This window comes from Balaenoptera acutorostrata, chromosome 18 (genome assembly GCF_949987535.1).
Source record: "Balaenoptera acutorostrata chromosome 18, mBalAcu1.1, whole genome shotgun sequence".
Taxonomy (NCBI): Eukaryota; Metazoa; Chordata; class Mammalia; order Artiodactyla; family Balaenopteridae; genus Balaenoptera; species Balaenoptera acutorostrata.
Window position 1 is genome coordinate 1,010,640 of NC_080081.1, and position 19,094 is coordinate 1,029,733.

The 19,094-nt window shown below is 44.0% G+C and overlaps 1 protein-coding gene across 2 annotated transcripts in view; it reads left to right on the forward strand.

The window, feature by feature from the left end:
• The window catches only part of TUBGCP3 (tubulin gamma complex component 3), a 60,824-nt gene that overhangs the window by 13,579 nt on the left and 28,151 nt on the right, over positions 1–19,094 (forward strand). For both annotated transcript variants that reach the window (XM_057532895.1, XM_057532896.1), the window contains exons 4-11: positions 514–591; positions 1,847–2,064; positions 3,903–4,075; positions 4,848–4,966; positions 5,602–5,727; positions 7,507–7,575; positions 7,941–8,073; positions 9,989–10,155. In XM_057532895.1, the coding sequence (XP_057388878.1) occupies positions 514–591; positions 1,847–2,064; positions 3,903–4,075; positions 4,848–4,966; positions 5,602–5,727; positions 7,507–7,575; positions 7,941–8,073; positions 9,989–10,155 (1,083 nt within the window). The remainder of the gene's footprint in view (positions 1–513; positions 592–1,846; positions 2,065–3,902; positions 4,076–4,847; positions 4,967–5,601; positions 5,728–7,506; positions 7,576–7,940; positions 8,074–9,988; positions 10,156–19,094) is intronic.

Below are 19,094 nucleotides of genomic sequence, written 5' to 3' on the forward strand. Positions count from 1 at the left end.
CTGACATCTAAGTGCTTCAGAACCTTGAGCTTCCCAAGAATGCATGATGCTGAGACCTACGTCTTATACTTTGGAATTATTTTCTTTTTTCCTAATACTCTTGTTTTACGGCTTAAATTGGACTTAAGGCGGGGAAAGCATTCACACATTTTGTGATGGCATTATTCTCATAATCAACTGTGTTTGGGAAGTTGGTTATTATAAGAATTATTTCAGGGAGGAAATACCGTTAGACAGGAATAGGATAATTGAAAAAATGTTCACGTTGGGACTTTGGAGTTAGATTTCAGGGGGTTAAAGGTTCCAAGGGTCTTGACCTCTTGAGAACGTTCTCTTGCCTTCTCATGGATAGCACTATGGTAGTGCCTGAAAAATGGACAAATTTAGATTTGACGTTACCAGGTGAATTTTAAAATGCGTTTCTATTTTGGAAATAAGGGTAATTTAGGAGAGAGGAAGATAAAATTGGGAACTAGTACAAAGTTGTTCTTTTAATGTTTTCTTTCTAAACAGGGAGTTTTGAAAAATAAATGGTCAATTCTCTACCTCTTGCTAAGCCTTAGTGAAGATCCACGCAAGCAGCCTAACAAGGTGAGAGTCTCTATTTTCACAGCTCGATGCCTTTTTAAAGCACAGTGTCTTTTGCTGGGACAGTTATACCAAATTTTGGTAGGAATTGGCTTCCATACTTAAGAAAATAATAGGAGAAAAGCAAAAAAATTTGTATAGTTTTCTGGGCAGTCATGAGGGTCAAGAGATTTCTTTTTCTTTCTTTCTTTTTTTGTTTTTGTTTTTGTTTTGTTTTTAAGGGCATTTTTAGTCAGTATGCTGTGTTTCCTTAAGATGTTTTTGAGAATCATGTTATTACTTCAAATATAACAATGTCTGGTTAAATAGAGCATAAACTATCAGTTTTCAGATTTTTATTCTGTAAAGTTACTAATATTAGCACAGCTTCATTATTCGTTGGGTTAGAAGACCTTTTAAGGTTTTCTTGGGTTTTCAGATATCATGATGAACATTAATTACTGTTATACCATGAAAAGTTTGTTGTCACTGGGTTCAGTTTTTGACCCGTGCGGTGTTTGAAAGAGCTGTTGGGCTGCCGCCCGGAGTCCCAGAGAGTCTGGTGTAATAAGATGCTCGACCACAGAAATTTGAGTGTTTAGAGAGTTGAAGAATGTGGGTGAAAGCGTCATATTTACCTTTAAAGCCTTAGTCTGAGTAATGAGCATTCTTTCATTATGTAATAATGCCAGACTTTTAAAAATGTTTGAGTAATTGTTTGAGTTTCAGTTTGCTTGGTTTCTGAGTAAAGTGTTTAGTTATCAGACCATGTGGGAGTTTTGAGATTCAGAAAACTTTCCAGAACTTTACCAGTTCAGGCATATTTCAAAACTGTAATACCTGATTTGTCGTTTAATAAGTACAGGCACATCTTGTTTCATTGTGCTTCGCAGACACTGCACTTTTTACAAGTTGAAGGTGTGTGGCAACTTTGCATTGTCAGACGATGGTTAGCATTTTTAAGCAATAAGGTATTTTTAAATTAAGGTGTGTATATTGCTTTTTAGACATAATGCTGTTGCATGCTCAATAGACTACAGTATAGTGTACACATAACTTTTATATGCACTGGGAAGCCAGAAAATTCGTGTGACTTGCTTTGTTTCACTACTCGTTTTATTGCGGTGGTCTGGAACTGAGCCCACAATATCTCTGAGGTCTGCCTGCACAAAATCCAGTTACAAAAATAGAACCAAAGTCTGAACGTAAATTATCTTTGCTGGTGTGGGAAAGCGTTCTGTAATTTCGTACCCATATTCGTGACGCCTTTTATTTGCAGGTTTCTAGCTACGCCACGTTGTTTGCTCAGGCGCTACCCCGAGATGCTCACTCCACACCCTACTACTACGCCAGGCCTCAGACGCTGCCCCTGAACTACCAGGACCGCAGCGCCCCGCTGGCCCAGAGCTCTGGCAGCCTGGGGAGCAGCGGCGTGGGCAGCAGCAGCGCGTGCACCCTCGGCGGCCCGGCCCCGACGCCTCAGCCTCTCCTCCCGGGGTAACCCAGCTCGCGGCGGGCGTCCCCACGTGGTGGGCGCAGGGGGGGTGCTTGGCCCCTAATCGGGCGTCTCGTCTTCACCAACACTGTCTTCAGAGTCGCGTGTGTGCCAGGGATGTTCTAGGCGCTGGGTCTGAGGTGCTCTATCTAGGACGTTCCCTTCCAGGCGCTCCCTCCGTTTCAGCCGGGAGCCCCTCCCGCGTTTAGTCCTAGCTGCCTGTGAAGGGTTTGGGCCGACTCCGCCTGTTAAGGAAGGCAGAGGCCCGTTAGCGGGGGGCCTGCGCACACGACGGCGAGCAGAGCCTTCTCTGGCCGTAACTGAGCGACGGGCTCTTGCTGGGCTCTCGCATTTCTCTCAGTGCACGTTGTCCCCTTCGTGGGTGTGCTGTTCTCTTCCTCAATTATTTAAAACGTCTGGAACATAAGATAAAGCTGCCTCGTCCTCGAGTGCTGAGGTCTTCAGACTGAAGCGTGTGGCATCTTACAGTACACGTGTGACATCAACGTGCTGTCACATCCGATCACACGCAGAGCTCATGGCTGAGAGTAAAGCCAGTGCCAGTGCCCGAATGGACGTGGAACTTTGCTCTCCTGTGTGTTTTTCCATACACATTCCTAGAAATCACATTAAAGCAGACTATGCTTTAACATATCAAAAAGTGGATATTTTTCCAGGAGAACAGTGACCAAGGATTTACCATCAAATGATGTTTTCCACATGAGCGTAATACAGTTATAAGTCATTGTGCGACTTAATCAAATTTTGTTAAAGTTATTAGAAAATAGAATGTGTGTACCACACATGTGGAATAAATGGAGTCTAGTATTTTAGAAAGACAGCACAATACATCCCCAAATTTAATCTTAAACTCATATTCTGGCTAAAAGAATAAACAGATGTTCTTATTTTCACCTTTAAAATAAGTATTTGAAATAATTAGTGTCATGATCTAAAAAAAGCTGTATAGAGAACTTTGAACTGAAGTGGTCTTTTAGAATTTTTTCTTAAATTTAGGACTGTATTCAAAAACATAGTTTTAATTTAGTGTTGTTGATGACTTTTTCCCCCTGTCAAAAATAGGAAAAAGTCAGGGCCGTTTCAGGTTTTTCTTTCCTCTCTTACTCGACCAGTTAAAACCAAAGCTCACCACTTGGAAGCAGTAGTGCCACTGAGATCCTCGTTTCTGTATTTTGTGGTCCCAGGAAGCACTATTTTTGTTGCGGTTGTCAAAACGTATGTCATTAGAAATCAGCTGTCAGCTTCCTACATCTTCAGGGAGCAGCTTTGACATGTTCTCCAAATTATTAGAAGCTGTCTTGACCTTGGATGTGCCTTTGCCTTATATTTTATGTTTGTGCATTTTTAAAACTAATTGCAGATTACGATATTTCGTTTCGTATCAAGTGCTGTGAAGACTGAGGGACAGTGAGGACAGGGAAGGGGGACAGGTTCAGATTTTTTAACTCAACGAATGTTCACTGGATGAAAGATGTTAACTTTTAGGGTAAAACCAGTAGTGAATCTCAAAGTGGTTTTAGCTGGGTGGTGTGTGTTATGTATTTGTAAAGAAAAGTCCAGTAGGTTGTGACTTGTGTGTTGAGAAGTCTGTGGAGGTGGCAGGAAGAGCCCGAGAGCCACCTCGAGCCCAGGAGGCCTTGGGCGTCGTCGCTGGGACATGGGGGAGGGGGGGCGGTGGTGGTGTGGTCGCTCGGGCATCTCAGGTTCTCAGGATTAAGTCACTCAGTATAGCAACTCAAGCAGCGTGTCTTCGGCTGTCTCAGTGTCCTCCGTGACTAGCCTGGCATTTGAAGACACAGACGGTCCCTTCCTCTTTCAGACAGTCTCACCCAGCTCCGGGCGCGGGAGATTGTCTCCGACAGCAGCTGGGCTCACGTCTTGCGTGGACTTTAACTGCAAACCAGCCTCCTTCACAAACCGCTACCTCAAAGGGCGTCCCCAGCGCTGTGTCCCGCAGCGTGACAAGGCCACGGAGAGAGGGGGATGCGGGTGGTGAGTAGGATGCACCCCTTGTCTTAAACGCTCACAGCCTTGGCGCGGCTCCCGCTCTCGTGGCGGGGTTCAGGAGCCTCCGTCCTCCAGGCTGGCCTTGTCGCCCTGTCACCCTGGCCGTGCCTCCCCACAGCTGCCCACTGCTCAGGTCCTCGCCGAGTGCTTTCCTGGCTCTGCTCTCCCTTCCCCGGTGACGGTAGGCCCGGTTTGCTGCCACCTGGTATTTATAGACCGTTATCGCCACAACTGACTGCAGCCCTGAAGTGGGAGCCTGACCCCGGCTGGGCTCTGACTGTCTCCTCCCGCCGAGACCTTGGGTCTGTGGGCTTTGCCTCTCATCATGACGTTGGGTGATACCTAAATTCTGAGTTAGCTTTTGTCCCAAGGTTTGTGGAAATCATAGATCCCTTTCTGCTGTGTTAACTCCTTTTGTCATGGTGATGGAGACAGAACCAGGTTTGCGTGCTTGCCGTGTAGCCAGTTTTCTAAACATCGTATGAGATAATTATCCATCCTTTTGTGATTGATTTGTGCTGCTCCTGATCATATATTGAACTCCCACATATTGCTTTGTCTTTTTAAAAGACTTTTGGAAGAGAAATTTTATGATCTCCATATCCTTTTCAGAAAATCCTTTTTTCTTATAACTTCATATTCTTTCTCATCTTAAATTCCTTTATTTAGTTTTTAAATTTTGTTCTGGTTGCAAATATATTACCTGAAGCGAATTGTGTTGTGCGATTTATTTCACCTTGTAAAAACCGTTTTACAGGTGCTGTGGAAGTTGCCGAGGCAGCCCTAGTCAGAGATATTCTGTACGTCTTCCAGGGCATAGACGGCAGAAATGTCAAGATGAGCAACGCTGACAACTGTTACAAAGTGGAGGGAAAGGTACGGTCCCTGAAACCCCGTCTGAAGTGTTCAGAAGTCAAGACAGATGGCATCAGGACCAGGCAGGCACGGTTGGTTTGTGAGGCAGTACTAGGGTCACGAGGGCTGGCGTGCAGATTCGGGAGTCCTGGTCAGCCTGCACCCTGGAACCCTGGTTTGCTCCCTGGTTTGATCCTCAGCGCGTTGCCCCCTTTCATCCTGTGACGGTGGTGCGCGAGTTACCTGACGGCCAGGTATCCTGGCATCTTTGCTTCTGTCTTCCAGAACCTGCCTTTCCCACAGTCCTTCTTGTTGACCCTCTGTCCTTTTGCGACTCTTAGCCGAGTCACGAGGCCACTGACGTCACAGACTGTCCCTGCCACGCCGGGCACCCTGGCCAGTCACTCCTGGGGCGGTGGGACCCAAGCCTGACACTCGCTCAGAGGTGTCTTACTTCCCTGCCTTCTCTGTGGTGCTTTTTGTTCCCTAGAGTCTCACTGCTTTCACTTTAGTGATGGTGTGTTAGTTATCTTTAAGTTTCTTACGTTGAAGCCTAAGAATTATAAAAGTACAAATGGTTAAAAAAATAATAATAATTAAAATCCTAGTGTTAAAAATTTTTTTTATTTTAAACTCTGGATATATTTACTTTTTAGGCAAACCTAAATAAATCTTTGAGGGATACGACGGTCAGACTTGCTGAGTTGGGATGGTTACATAATAAAATCAGAAAATACACTGACCAGAGGAGCCTAGACCGTTCATTTGGACTTGTAGGCCAGGTATGTTCTTTGTTACGGAGACACGTGGGGTTTTGGGGTGACATTCACCTCGGGAAGTGCTTAATCTCCTTAGAATCTTATAAGAAAGTCATTCTGAAGAGGGTTCTTCTTACGTAAAGAAGGTTTGAAAATGGACTGTGTCAGTCACGGTCAACTCAAGAAAAGAGAAAACATAGTGGATGGTGACAAAGATAATCAAATATAGCGATTTTTTAAAATGTTTAATGAATACTTGGGAACACTGACCATGTATGAGTCACTTTACATATTTTAGTGTATTTTCCCTTTGACTTGATTCTCTCAATTAAAAAAATTTTTTTTAATTGAAGGATAGTTGATTTACAGTGTAGTGTTTCAGGTGTACATCAAAGTGATTTGGTTATACGTATATATGTATGCATTTTTATTACCTTCCATTGTAGTTACAAATATTGAATATCGTTGCCTGTGCTATACAGTAAATCCCTGTTTATCTATCTTACTATAGTAGTGTGCATCTGTTAATCTCATACTCCCAGTTTATCCTTCCCTCCCTCCCTTCCCTCCCTTTCTCCTTTGGTAACCATAAGTTTGTTTTCTATGTCTGTGAGTCTGTTTCTGTTTTGTAAATAGGTTCATTTGTATTATTTTTAGATTCCACATTGAAGTGGTATCATATGGTATTTGTCTTTGTCTGACTTAACTTCATTTTGTATGGTAATCTCTAGGTCCATCCATGCTTCTGCAAGTGGCATTATTTCATTCTTTTTTACAGCTGAGTAATATTCCATCGCATATATATATATATATATATATATATATACACACACACACACACACACACACACACACACACATGTACACACACACACACCCACTACCACATCTTCTTTATCCAGTCATCTGCTGATAGACACTTAATGTTTCTTTTATGTTCTCTAATGTTCTTCACTAGTGATATTTTTAAATTGGCAACTCCATGCCAGTTCCCCCCATTTTGGTGAGGGGAGTTGTACCATCCACATTATTAAAAACTGCCTTGTACCTTTTCAATCTTAAATTCTGAAAAGGTATCAGAAGGACCTTCACATACTCCTGTGACTCTGGAATGAACTCTGGGCGTAAGCCTAGGGATATGCAGGAGGAGAGCCTGTGACAGAACCTGAAAAGGATAGACAGGTTTCTCACGGGCATAGAAAACATACTTATGGTTACCAAAGGGGAGGTGGGGGGAAGGATAAAGTAGGAGTTTGGAATTAGCAGATACACAGTACTATGTATATATAAAATAGGTAAACAACAAGGACCTACTGTATAGCACAGGGAACTATATTCAGTATCCTGTAATAACCTATAATGGAAAAGAGTCCAAAAAAAAAGAATATAGATGTATACATATATATGTATAACCGAATCACTTTGTTGTACACCTGAAACTAACAGAATATTGTAAATCAACTATACTTCAGTGAAAAAAAATTAGAAGGGACGTAATCTGAAAATAAAGCATCAGTGTTTAAAGTGAATACCCCTTAGCTTATGAAAAATGCACTGTGTTTCTCCACTTCCCTCCTGCAAAGCTAATGCTGAGGGACAGCCCTTCCCGGATGCTATTAAATGCGTATGTCGTGGTGGGTACACCTGCGTGGGGACTGTGGACAGAAGCAGACTTTCATCTCGCGGACACCTGAGCTTTGTCTCAAGGCGTCGTCCTGCGAGGTCCCCGTGTGTTGCGGTGTAGTGACCATCGTGTGCAGTGACCGTGTCCTGCTTTAATTGTGCTTCGTCCTTTCTCCACAGAGCTTTTGTGCTGCCTTGCACCAGGAACTCAAAGAATACTACCGATTACTCTCTGTTTTGCATTCCCAGGTAAATACCTTATTTTTAATTTCTTCATGATTTGAAGTGTTAGGAAATACCACTATACAGAATTTTTAAGTTTCTTCATACATTACTTTTAAAAGATAAAAATCTGATAATCCTATCAGGAAGGATTGGATATCTGTAAAGTTTCATTGTGTCCTAGAGCCAGTTCATTGCTAATTTTCAGGGTCCTGTCTGCCATTGAAACAGACCTCCTCTGTAGCTTGAAGGAACTGTCGCTGTCTCAGAGGGACCTTCTGTTTCATTTTCATGAGGATAATCCTTTCCCCGTGTCTACTTCACATGGATTAAGACATGCTTGGCCTGTTAGGTGACCCGTACTTACACATTCTGTCTTTCCTGTTTTTCAGCTACAGTTAGAAGATGATCAGGGTGTGAATTTGGGCCTTGAAAGTAGCTTAACGCTCCGGCGTCTTCTGGTTTGGACGTACGACCCCAAGATAAGACTGAAGACCCTGGCGGCCCTGGTGGACCACTGCCAAGGTCATTTTGCTTTATTTCAAAGCAGGTTTTAGGGAATGTCACCGAGGTTTATTTTTGTGCCTGCCCTTTTGTATGCTTAACAGCCAGAAGGATGCTGATTAAATACAAATTAATAGACATGAACTTATAGGGGAGAATAACCAGCTGTCCGCATAGCCCAGTGTTTATGCTTTGGAGGCTCAGGACTTCCTTGAGGGGAAGGGGGCAGGGTCTAGTTTTCAGAGATTTCACCTTTTCCTGTGGTCCACGGTGTTACAGCTGCTTATCTCTGTTCCTCTTTTATTTGTCTTTCAATTAGCAGCCTCTCCTAGCGCTTCAGTCCCCCCAGGTTCTGGCCCACGTCTGGGCTCAGCAGCTGTGTCACAAGTTCCCTTGTTTGTGCGTCTGGGTGGGGCCCCCCCTGGGCTCTCGGCCTGTGTTTCTAGTTGCTTCTCAGCATCTTTCTCACTGTGTGTGCTCCCTTGGCCAGGAAGCCCTTTGTCTCCCCTCGTCTATAACCGTGGGCACTGGGGGTCCCTGCCCCCTCGGGGTGGGAGGGCCAGGTGAGATGTGGGGGCCGGTGGCCGCCCTGCCCTCTGGCTGTGCGTGCGCTGCCCCCTCCCGCGGGATGGTTCTCAGGGCCACTGATTCCAAGGGCCCAGTGTGGGTGGCACCTTCCTCAAAAGAAGAAAGAAGTCGAATACAGTGAGTAAATGCCTCCTTTCTCTCCAGCTACTGGCAGCCCCCCAACTGTCTTCCTGCCGACCCCCATCCCTTTCATGAGGGAGCCTCCAGCTCCTCCCTAGGCCCCCAGGCTTTGCCCTCCCGGGGACGCTGGGGTCCCCGCTCCGGGCCTTCTTCATGCCCTGTCCTCATAACCTGCCAACTGGCTCTGTCTCTGTTTGTGCACACATGCCAAGAGGGATCTTACTAAAGTCAGAGCACATCAGTCCTTTCCTTAAAATCTGTCCGCAATCCAAAGACGCAGATGTAGAGAATGGCCTTGAGGACACTGGGAGGGGGAAGGGTAAGCTGGGACGAAGTGAGAGAGCGGCATGGACATATATACACTACCAAATGTAAAACAGATAGCTAGTGGGAAGCAGCCGCATAGCACAGGGAGATCAGCTCGGTGCTTTGTGACCACCTGGAGGGGTGGGATAGGGAGGGTGGGAGGGAGACGCAAGAGGGAGGAGATATGGGGATATATGTATACGTATAGCTGATTCACTTTGTTATACGGCAGAAACTAACACACCACTGTAAAGCAATTCTACTCCACTAAAGCTGTTAAAAGAAAAAAAAACTTTCCGCAGTGTAACAAACTCCAGAATTATTCACATGGGAAACTCTTCGCGTGCTTATACTATTGGATCTGGTTTTTGCCACCCCCGATATTCTGTGCTGAGCTGAGCTCCTGGGACGCCGGGCACGGTTAACACAGGGCCGTGTTTTCACACTGCAGGGCCACCAGTTAGTTAATGGGTTGTGACATCAGTCTAATGAGTTGAGACCAGCATATTATACCAAAAGGGAAAAAGGAAAAATAGAAAATCTTAAAGTGTAAGCATTGTTTGTAAAACTCTTGTTTTCTATGTATGCTTATTTGTGTATTGGATTGCGGTATAAAGTGTGAGTCTTGATGTGGGTCTCAGTCAAGAAAAGGTGAAGAATTGTGTTCTCGAGCGTATCTCGAGTCACGTTTTCCATAGGGGTCGTGGAGAGTCACGTGAAGCGCTCTGACTCACGTGAAGCCCAGGTAGACCCTAGGCCTCTGGGCTCCTGGTCCGTTGCGTGTTGACTGCTGCTTCTACGTCCAAACAGTACTAGGAGAGCAGACACACTTTATCTCCGTGACCTGGCCATTTGCATTACCGTTCAGTTGTTGGTTTCTACTGTGAGTGTCAGTGTGGGTGTTTTTTTGCTGTGTCCCCAGGAAGGAAGGGAGGTGAGCTGGCTTCAGCCGTCCACGCCTACACCAAGACGGGGGACCCCTCCATGAGGTCCCTGGTGCAGCACATCCTCAGCCTGGTGTCGCACCCCGTCCTGAGCTTCCTTTACCGGTGGATCTACGATGGGGAGCTCGAGGACACGTACCATGAAGTAAGGGACGCGGCCCCTTCTCAGGCGCGGCTTTGAGGAGCATGGGAACAGTTACTCTTTCTTGATTTTTTTCCCGAAACTATTTTCTCTTCACAGTGATGCCACCATACTTCATTTGCATGCCTGGCCTATTTTGCCAATTACCTCATTGATCAGAGTTGTATTTGGTTAGTGAGAAACTGTTATCCTCGTTTGAACAGTGGGAAACTCAGCAAGGTCGTCCTTGTCCCTGTTTATCAGCAAGTTGGCGGCAAAGCTAGGACTAGGTGTCCCCAGTCTTAGTCCGGGTTTCCTGCAGGGTGGTATTACACGTTCTGGTGCTTTGCACCGTTACTGTATGAACTAAACTCATGCTGGTTAACTGTGGTGCTGACAATTTTAATGAGACAAGTTATTTGTATATGTGTATATGTATATGTACCTATTGAAATACAGTTAGTTCCGCCAGAATGTAACATATTTGTCCCTAAAAATCACTGCTATGCAAAATCATATGGTAAAAACCAGACTTCTGACAAAAAGTAGAGTGAGGGGCACCACACTCAAAAACCTTGTCATTATGTTACATTAAAAAAGGATAGGAATTAAATGGAAGCTGTAGCACAGTTTTTAACACATATTAGACGGTTAAGAAATGGGTAAATTCTAGAGTAAATATGGCATTGACCTTGACAAAGCCCTGGCATTAGCTTGTGGCTGGGCGGAGGCGGGACAGACGATCATGGCTGCTGGAACGCGTGGGTGAAGGCGGCAGGGCAGTTTCAGGTGCGTCTCTGGGGATGTTTGTGTGGCCCACGTGGCTGGGCTCCTGTTTTCACCTAGTTTTTCGCGGGTGAAATTGCACGTAAGCAATCATGGAAGCAGATCTGACCGTAGGTGGTACTGTTTCGTGCTTTGGGGACACACGCGGCATCCACATGTGCGTGTGTGCTGTGGAGGCCCCCAGGGTGCCCTGTAGGCCTCCTGTGGAGGGTTGGGCTTGTAGCTGTTGCTGCCTGGACACAGCCCTTTTGCCTAACAGCTCTGCTATCCGAGCAGATTCTGTTCTTGTAGTTTTAAATCTTACCCACATTATTAAAGTGAACGTCCCTTTATGTGCCTCCCTGGGAGTGTTTATGAGCTTCTCTGAAGTCAGTCCTGGGAGATGGGCTGGCTCGGCTGTGGGGAGGGCACAGCTGTAGGTTTGACTCCGTCTCGAGTGCTGGGTGGCTTTCCCAGTCCCCCCACCCCATGCGCCCCCGCCGACTTCTTCCGCCTTCCTGTGTGCACTTCATGTTACCCAACCTGAGTAAAAGTGTTTTTAATCTAATGTATGAGATGTGGCGTCTCCTATGGTATTTATGTATTCGTGTTTCACTGGTTACTAGTGAGATTGACCAGCTTTTCATGTGTATTGGTTGTTTTTATTTGTCCTACTAATTGCTGTTTGTATTGTTTCCCCATTTGTCCTGTGGATTTGTCTGACTTTTTAAGAGTCGAATCATGGGATGAGTTCATACATTTGGGTATCTTGTATCTGTAATTGCACTTTTTTCCTTTAATTATTTTTCTTCAACCATTTGTTTTCACATTATTTCAGACTTAGAGGTGTAAGAATAGTACCGAGAATCATGGGCTTGACGGATGCTCTCCAAATGTTGGTTTTGCCCTGTTTTATCATATACTGAATTCCCATTTACACCCGAGTCTTTCTGGACTCTATTTTTTTCTGATTTTTTTTTTTTTTTTTTTTGGTTTGCTATTTCTTTGTCAGTAATACTTAAGTAGCTTTAGAGTTTGGTATCTGGTAGGAGCAGCTCTTTCCACAATCGTCCTTGTTGTTTCTGCACATTTCCACTTACATATAGATTTAGAATTAGCTTGTCGATTCTGCCAGATAAAACCTGAGAGAGTTCCTAGAAACACAAACTATCAAATTGACTCATGGGAAATAGAAAATCTAAATAGACCTATATAACACAAGTAAAGAGAATAAATGAGCGCTCTAAAAACCTTTCCAGTAAAGAAAAGCCCAGGGCCAGATGGCTTCACTGGTGGATGTGACCAGTTGGGAACAGGGCCATCTCTGCCCCTGTCTGCCTGGCGGGGCTCCTGGACCTGCTTTCTCTGACCCGCCGTCCACTCCTCCTCAGTAACTTTCCTGCCTGCAGCTCCTACTGATCTTTGTTGACGGCTGTTCAGAGCTCACTTTTTGTGTAACGTGGCTTCATCCTGTGGTCCTTCCAGGAAGCTCTTTGAAACGCCCATGTTTACCTGGTTCCCGGGAGGCTTTTCTCTCCCCTTCCTGCTGCAGAGCGGTGCTCAGTGTCCCACCTTGGCTGCCTCTGGGGTTGACTGACTTGCAACCCAAGGATGAGTTTTCAGTCCTTTTATCTGAAAGAAAAACTTCCAGGTGGCCTCTGAGCTTTGCTATTTCTGTGGCGTCATTAAAACTGCCTCTGGGTCCACCAGTTGGGATTTTACTTTTATTTTATTTATTTATTTATTTATTTATTTATTTATTTTAAATTAAGTTTTGGCTGCGTTGGGTCTTCGTTGCTGTGCGCAGGCTTTCTCTAGTTGCGGTGAACGGGGGCTACTCTTCGTTGTGGTGTGTGGGCTTCTCATTGCGGTGGCTTCTCTTGTTGCGGAGCACGAGCTCTAGGACGCGTGGGCTTCAGTAGTTGTGGCACGTGGGCTCAGTAGTTGTGGCTCGTGGGCTGTAGAGCGCAGGCTCAGTAGTTGTGGCGCACGGGCTTAGTTGCTCCGCGGCATGTGGGATCTTCCCGGACCAGGCCTTGAACCCGTGTCCCCTGCATTGGCAGGTGGATTCTTAACTACTGCACCACCAGGGGAGACCGGGACTTTACTTTTAATTGTTAAAAAGATATGATCCTTTAGTCCAGTGGTGCAGGGATTAGTATCCAGCTGTTATTTTGTTTATCTTGTATTAGGATGAAGTGCAAAGGCAGGCAAGACTAGAGCCCTGTAAGAATTTACAGATGTCCTCTGAATAGACATTTTTCCAAAGAAGACATACAGATGGCAAACAGATACATGAAAGGATGCTCAACATCACTAATTATTAGAGAAAATGCAAGTCAAAACCACAATGAAATATTACCTCACACCTGTCAGAAATGGCCATCATCAAAAAGACAAGAAATAACAAATGTTGGCGAGGACGTGGAGGAAAGGGAGCCCTCGTACACTGTTGCTGGGAGTGTAAACTGGTGCAGCCACTGTGGAGGGTTCTCAAAAAAATTAAAAATAATGCCACTCCTGGGTATATACCTGAAAAAACGTAAACACTGCTTTGAAAAGATACATGCACCCCGATGTTCACAGCAGCATTATTTCCAGTTGCCAAGATATGGAAGCAACCTAGGTGTCCGTCAACAGATGAATTAAATAAAGAAGACCGAGGTATATATACACACAATGGAACACGACTCCGCCATAAAAAGAATGGAATTTTCCCATTTGCGACAACGTGGATGGGCTTGGAGGGCATTATGCCAAGTGAGATAAGTCAGAGAAAGACAAATACTGTATGGTATCACTAATATGTGGAACCTAAAAAATACAACAAGCCAGTGAATGTAACAAAAAAGAAGCAGGCTCAGATGTAGAGAACAAACTAATGGTTACAACTGGGGAGAGGGAAAGGGGAGGGGCAAGATAGAAGTGGGTGATGAAGAGGTACAAACGGTCATGTATAAAACAAGCTACAAGGATATACTGTACAGCACAGGGACTATAGCCAGTATTTTATAATAAGTATAAATGGACTTTAACTCTTAATCATTGTGATTCAATATATTGTACACCTGAACTTATATAATAATGTGCATCAACTATACCTCAGTTAAAAAAAAAGATTTTACAGATGCACTGAATGATTAGTGTAGAAAGTACTTTCAATGTTTGGGGAGAAGTTTCTAATTATTTTTGGTTCTTACAAAGTAGTGCTGTAAAAGAAAACCAGAGTTTTTCATTTTGCTACAATGACTATCTAGGGAAACTCTATCCTGAGACATTTAGTGGCTCACATGGGTTCTCTCCCCTGTAAACTGAGAGAGGTAAACAAATTATGCCCGTGTGTTCAAGGTAAGAACACGATAGCTCAGTGTTAATTTGTTTTATATTTTTGCCTTTTGGATAAACCTGTCAGAGCTATAAAGGATTGGGGCCTTCAACTAGGAACAGGAAAAGAAGGGAAAAGTTAAAAGTCAGCACTCTTGCTTTCAAAATTAGAAAAATTTCAGACAGCAATCAAATGTTAGCTGAAATGCTCTGACGGTGCTCCCAAATCTGCATCCTTGGATGGGAAGGGCAGTGCACTAACTAGAGAGAACACAGGGGCTGCTTTTTGGACTATCTCTGTGGATGCCTTCAGCACTCTCCTTATTTTGTTCCTCTTACACTTTTGCTAGGAATTATTGGATTTAAAGGTTGACCATGTACCTATCTTACACTTTGGCACTTTCACGCCCACCCCTGAAAGCTGTCGTCTGCCAGTCTGCCTGGTCAGCTCCCTCTGGCCTTCCCCTGGTCCAGAGCCTCCGGCTTCTCTCCGCGTGGCCAGAGGCGGGTCTCTTGGTGGTGGCCTGCCTATTGACCCGTTGAAGTTGGGGTCCTTTGTGGTCTGAATGAATGGATCTGGTCTTAGAAAATAAGTCGCTTGCTGAGGAAATTACCCTCTTCATTTCTGTTTTTAGCAGGAAGGCCTTGGCATTTGTCCAGCACTTCATGAGAAATCATGGTTCAATTATGCTTTATATTTTCCCTCACTTCTTTCTGTGTTTGACATAATGGTGCAAATTAAAGAACCTTGAGTGTAAAGTGCATCAGTAAAATAAAAGCATATTGCAATTATATTCTGACCTTGATTCTTTTCCTCTGTAACTATATTTTTTGCAAGATTAATTATGCCCAGGCCTCTCGGTGTTTGCTTCTAGATGTTTGCTAGTAGGGTGATTGAGTGTTACTTTGCCCTCAGATGAAATGATGCTTTCATAACTTCTAAAGATGACTGAATGCCTGAGTTCTTTATCTTTTAAATTAAATTTTCTTATTGTTCATACTGATAAAAATCCAGCTGTACTCCAACTATCAGGATAAATTAGTGTGTTGTCTGTAGAAACTAGCTATTCTGTTTTAAGTGAATAACAGATAAATAACAATTTATATGCAGTTAATCTAATCTGTTGAATGGCAAGCCACAGAGCAGACATAGTGTGGTGACTGGGTAACCTCTTAGATTGTTCATGGTGAGCTTGTGACACTTTAATTTCTATCAGGGCTGATTTGAGTTTATGTTAAAGTGGTGATAGCCTCATTATAATAGTACTGAAAGCAGTCTTTAGTTATGTGTTTAAAATTAGAAAGGGAATATAAATCCAAAAAAGTCTAAAAAAAGGAATATCAATAAATACTTTCATAATTTAAATTGATATCTAAAGATAAGAATATGAGTTGGAAATAAATGTAGCAGTCTCATCCTCATGGTCATAAAAATGTTGGCATTTGTTCAGATACCTACTTAAAGGAAACTGGCTGTATTTGATCCTAGATGGCTCGATACCATCTAGGATCAAATACAAGGATCAAATATAAGACCTTAACATCATTACAAATTTTGTTTCCTTAAATAGTTACCCTTGGGAGTAGATTTCTGTGAACAGGAAAAAAAAAAATCTTTTTTAGTTCATCGCCTTGGGAAAACAGTGTTTCTAAAAAAATTCTTACTTGTACCATATGTTCACTCATTGGCTTGAATTACTCAGTTCTTTTGAACAGTATTTTTTTCTGATTTAAAAATGTGCAATTAAAACGTTTTCGAGTATGTAAACACAGAGGGGAAAATTAAAATTTATTGAATCTCATCATGAACGTATAACCTCTGTTAATATTTTTGTATATCCCTTTTTTATATATTTTTATGTGTGTGTATATCATACCACACATAGTATTTTGTAACCTCTATTTTTAAAAAAAATAAATTTATTTATTTATTTTTGGCTGCGTTGGATCTTCGTTGCTGCTCACGGGCTTTCTCTAGTTGTGGCGAGCGGGGGCTACTCTTCGTTGCAGTGCGTGCGCTTCTCATGGCGGTGGCTTCTCTTGTTGCAGAGCATAGGCTCTAGGCACGTGGGCTTCAGTAGTTGCGGCATGCGGGCTTCCAGTAGTTGTGGCGCACGGGCTTAGTTGCTCCGCAGCATGTGGGATCTTCCGGCCCAGGACTCAAACCTGTGTCCCCTGCATTGGCAGGTAGATTCTTAACCACTGCGCCACCAGGGAAGTCCTGTGACCTCTATTTTTACTTGAAGTAAATAAAGAAAATAATTTCATGCCATTAAACATTATTCTTCTATACCAAGGCTTCTTAAAATGTGATCTCTGAAACTCCTGAATAGCACATAAAACTGTGTATTTTGTGGATATAAGCATTTTTTTTCCTGGGAAGAAAATCTGTAGTTTTCATCAGATTCTCAGAATGGCTTCTGATAGTTAACAACCTTCATTTTAATTAATTAATTAATTTTTTTCCAGCCATGACACGTGGCTTGCGGGGTCTTAGTTCCCCGACTAGGGATTGAACCCAGGCCACGCAGTGAAAGTGCTGAGTCCTAACCACTGGACTGCCATGGAATTCCCAAACTTCATTTTTAATGACTACATGATAATATTCTGTAATTCATTTTTACACATTTAGTGTGTATTAGAAGTATGTTGTGCCCCAAAATACTTTATTCCTGTAACGCAAGGATAATGTTTCACTCAAACTTTCTTCATCTGTATTCACAAATGAAAGTGGTCTGTAGTTTCCATTTGGGGCATTATTTTTATCAGGATTAGCTTGTGTTCAACGAGATTCATTAAATAAACAGGTACCGCACATTCTTCTGTGGTCTAGAACAATATAAGAAAGATACCTTTTTTTACAGTTTAGTAGGCCCCATGTCTTGGTGATAGCAGTTTACATTTCTGATGTCTTCTACAGATACTGCTCTTTTTAGAGTCTTCTCTCTCCCTCCCTCCTTCTTTGTTTCTCAAGCCCCTTCCTTAGGTTTATTTTGGTTATTTACTTTTTGCTAGGAAACTATTAATTTTGTATTGCTATATATTTGCTAAAAATATTTTTTAAATTCTTTAAATCCATTTTGTATCTGCAGACACACCTTTGTAGCCAGGGTTGTGTGTTATTCACCAATTGGTGATTTGGACTTTATGTAAAAGTCAACAAAAAGGCATTTAGGTATATTGGGACCTAAATGGATTTTGCAGTCCAGTGGGAGGACCGACCTGCCATGTGCAAAGCGGCTGGTGCTGCATCTCAGACATCCAGCTGCTGACTGAAAGTACTGCCAAGTACCCGGGCTGTGGTCCAAATGCCATTTCTCCCCAAAAGGGACTGGGGCTCCTTGGAGAAGTGGCTGATTCTAGGTCGGGGGAGAAATGAACACTTAGGAACCTAGAGCCTGGATCAGGCCGGCAGCAGGGAAGGCACCTCGCGTGGAGTCTGAAGGACGCGGCGTCAGCTCAAGGCACTCCGCCCTCCCAGGACGGGCAACGGGACGCCGGGAGGGATAGTAACCGAGATGGAGCGAAGCACCAGATGCACTCCAGTGCATCTAACTGGTCGCCGTGGACGGGTGTAAACATACTATCAGACACTCCTCAGCGTCTCTTGGTGGAGTCAGTTTTTCCCCTTTTAATCTTTCGATGTAAGTGACTGTAATGATCGCTCCTGGTGAGGACGCTAGCTCAGAGGAAAGGGTGCTGTATTAAATAAGAGGTGCTGGCCTGGCCAGTAAAGAGAAAATGCAGCCCAGAAGGAAACAGACCCCAGTGTCTCCTGTGTGCAGGGCCGGAACATCTAGGGAACGAAAACAGCGCAGCGGGAATACAGCTGTCTCTCGGTATCCATGGGGCATTGTTTCCAGGACCCTCGCAGACAAACATTTGCAGATGCTCAAGTCCCTTGTATAAAATGGTGTGGTACCCACCCCACCCGCATCCCTGGGTTCTGCATCCGTGGATTCACCCAACCATGGGTGCAGAGGGCCCAGTGTACTTACTAAAATTGCGGAGAATATTTCTGTAATCTAGGATGGGGAGCTCTTAGGAAGACAGGAGACCCAGAAGCCATAAAGGAAGACAGTCACCAATCTGACCCAGAAAGAACAAGACAAAACGTGGAGCAGACCATAAACAGTGGCAAGTCATTAATTTGGAAACATTTGTAATTCTTAATGATTCACAAATGGTCACTCTCCCTTATATAACAAAGAGCCTCTGTGTATTGGTAAAAAAAGACAGTAGAAAGATGGGATGAAGATATGAAAAGACAATTCACAGGAGAAAATCATGTGGCAATCAGCATTATGAAAATAGGCCCAACTTCCTTTGTTGTCAGTAAAAGAACAGTACAAGCAACCATGATTTTGCCTGATTGGCAAAATTCAAACCGAGCAAGGATGCAGAAATGTAGAGCTTCCTGTGGTGGGAGGGTCAGTTGACAGGGCCATTTGGATGGGAGATCTGGCATTGTTTATAAAAATTAGAAATTACTTGGACTCAGCAGTTCTGCTGTTAGAGATCGAGTTTATAGAAATAAAAGCACAAGTCTGTTAGGACTATGGCTGAAAAAGGAGAGTGGCCTCGGCGTGGTAGCAAACGGGCTGGAAACAACAGCAGCTTAGTTTTCTCCTTAGCACCCGTACCCTTTTGGATGTCAGGGAACAGGCCGGTGGGCGGGTTAGGGAAGGTGAGGAAGTGAACAGGGGAAGCTTCCGAGCGCAGTGGGTTTCGGGGAGAGCGCCACGCGAAGGTCGCTTCCTGCAGTGCTGCGGGTGGACCTGGGGCCTCTGCCAGCGGCAGCACAGCGGCAGGAGGAGACGCAGCTGATTGGTGGGAGGAGGAGAGGAAGACTCTGAATTGGCTTGAATTGAATA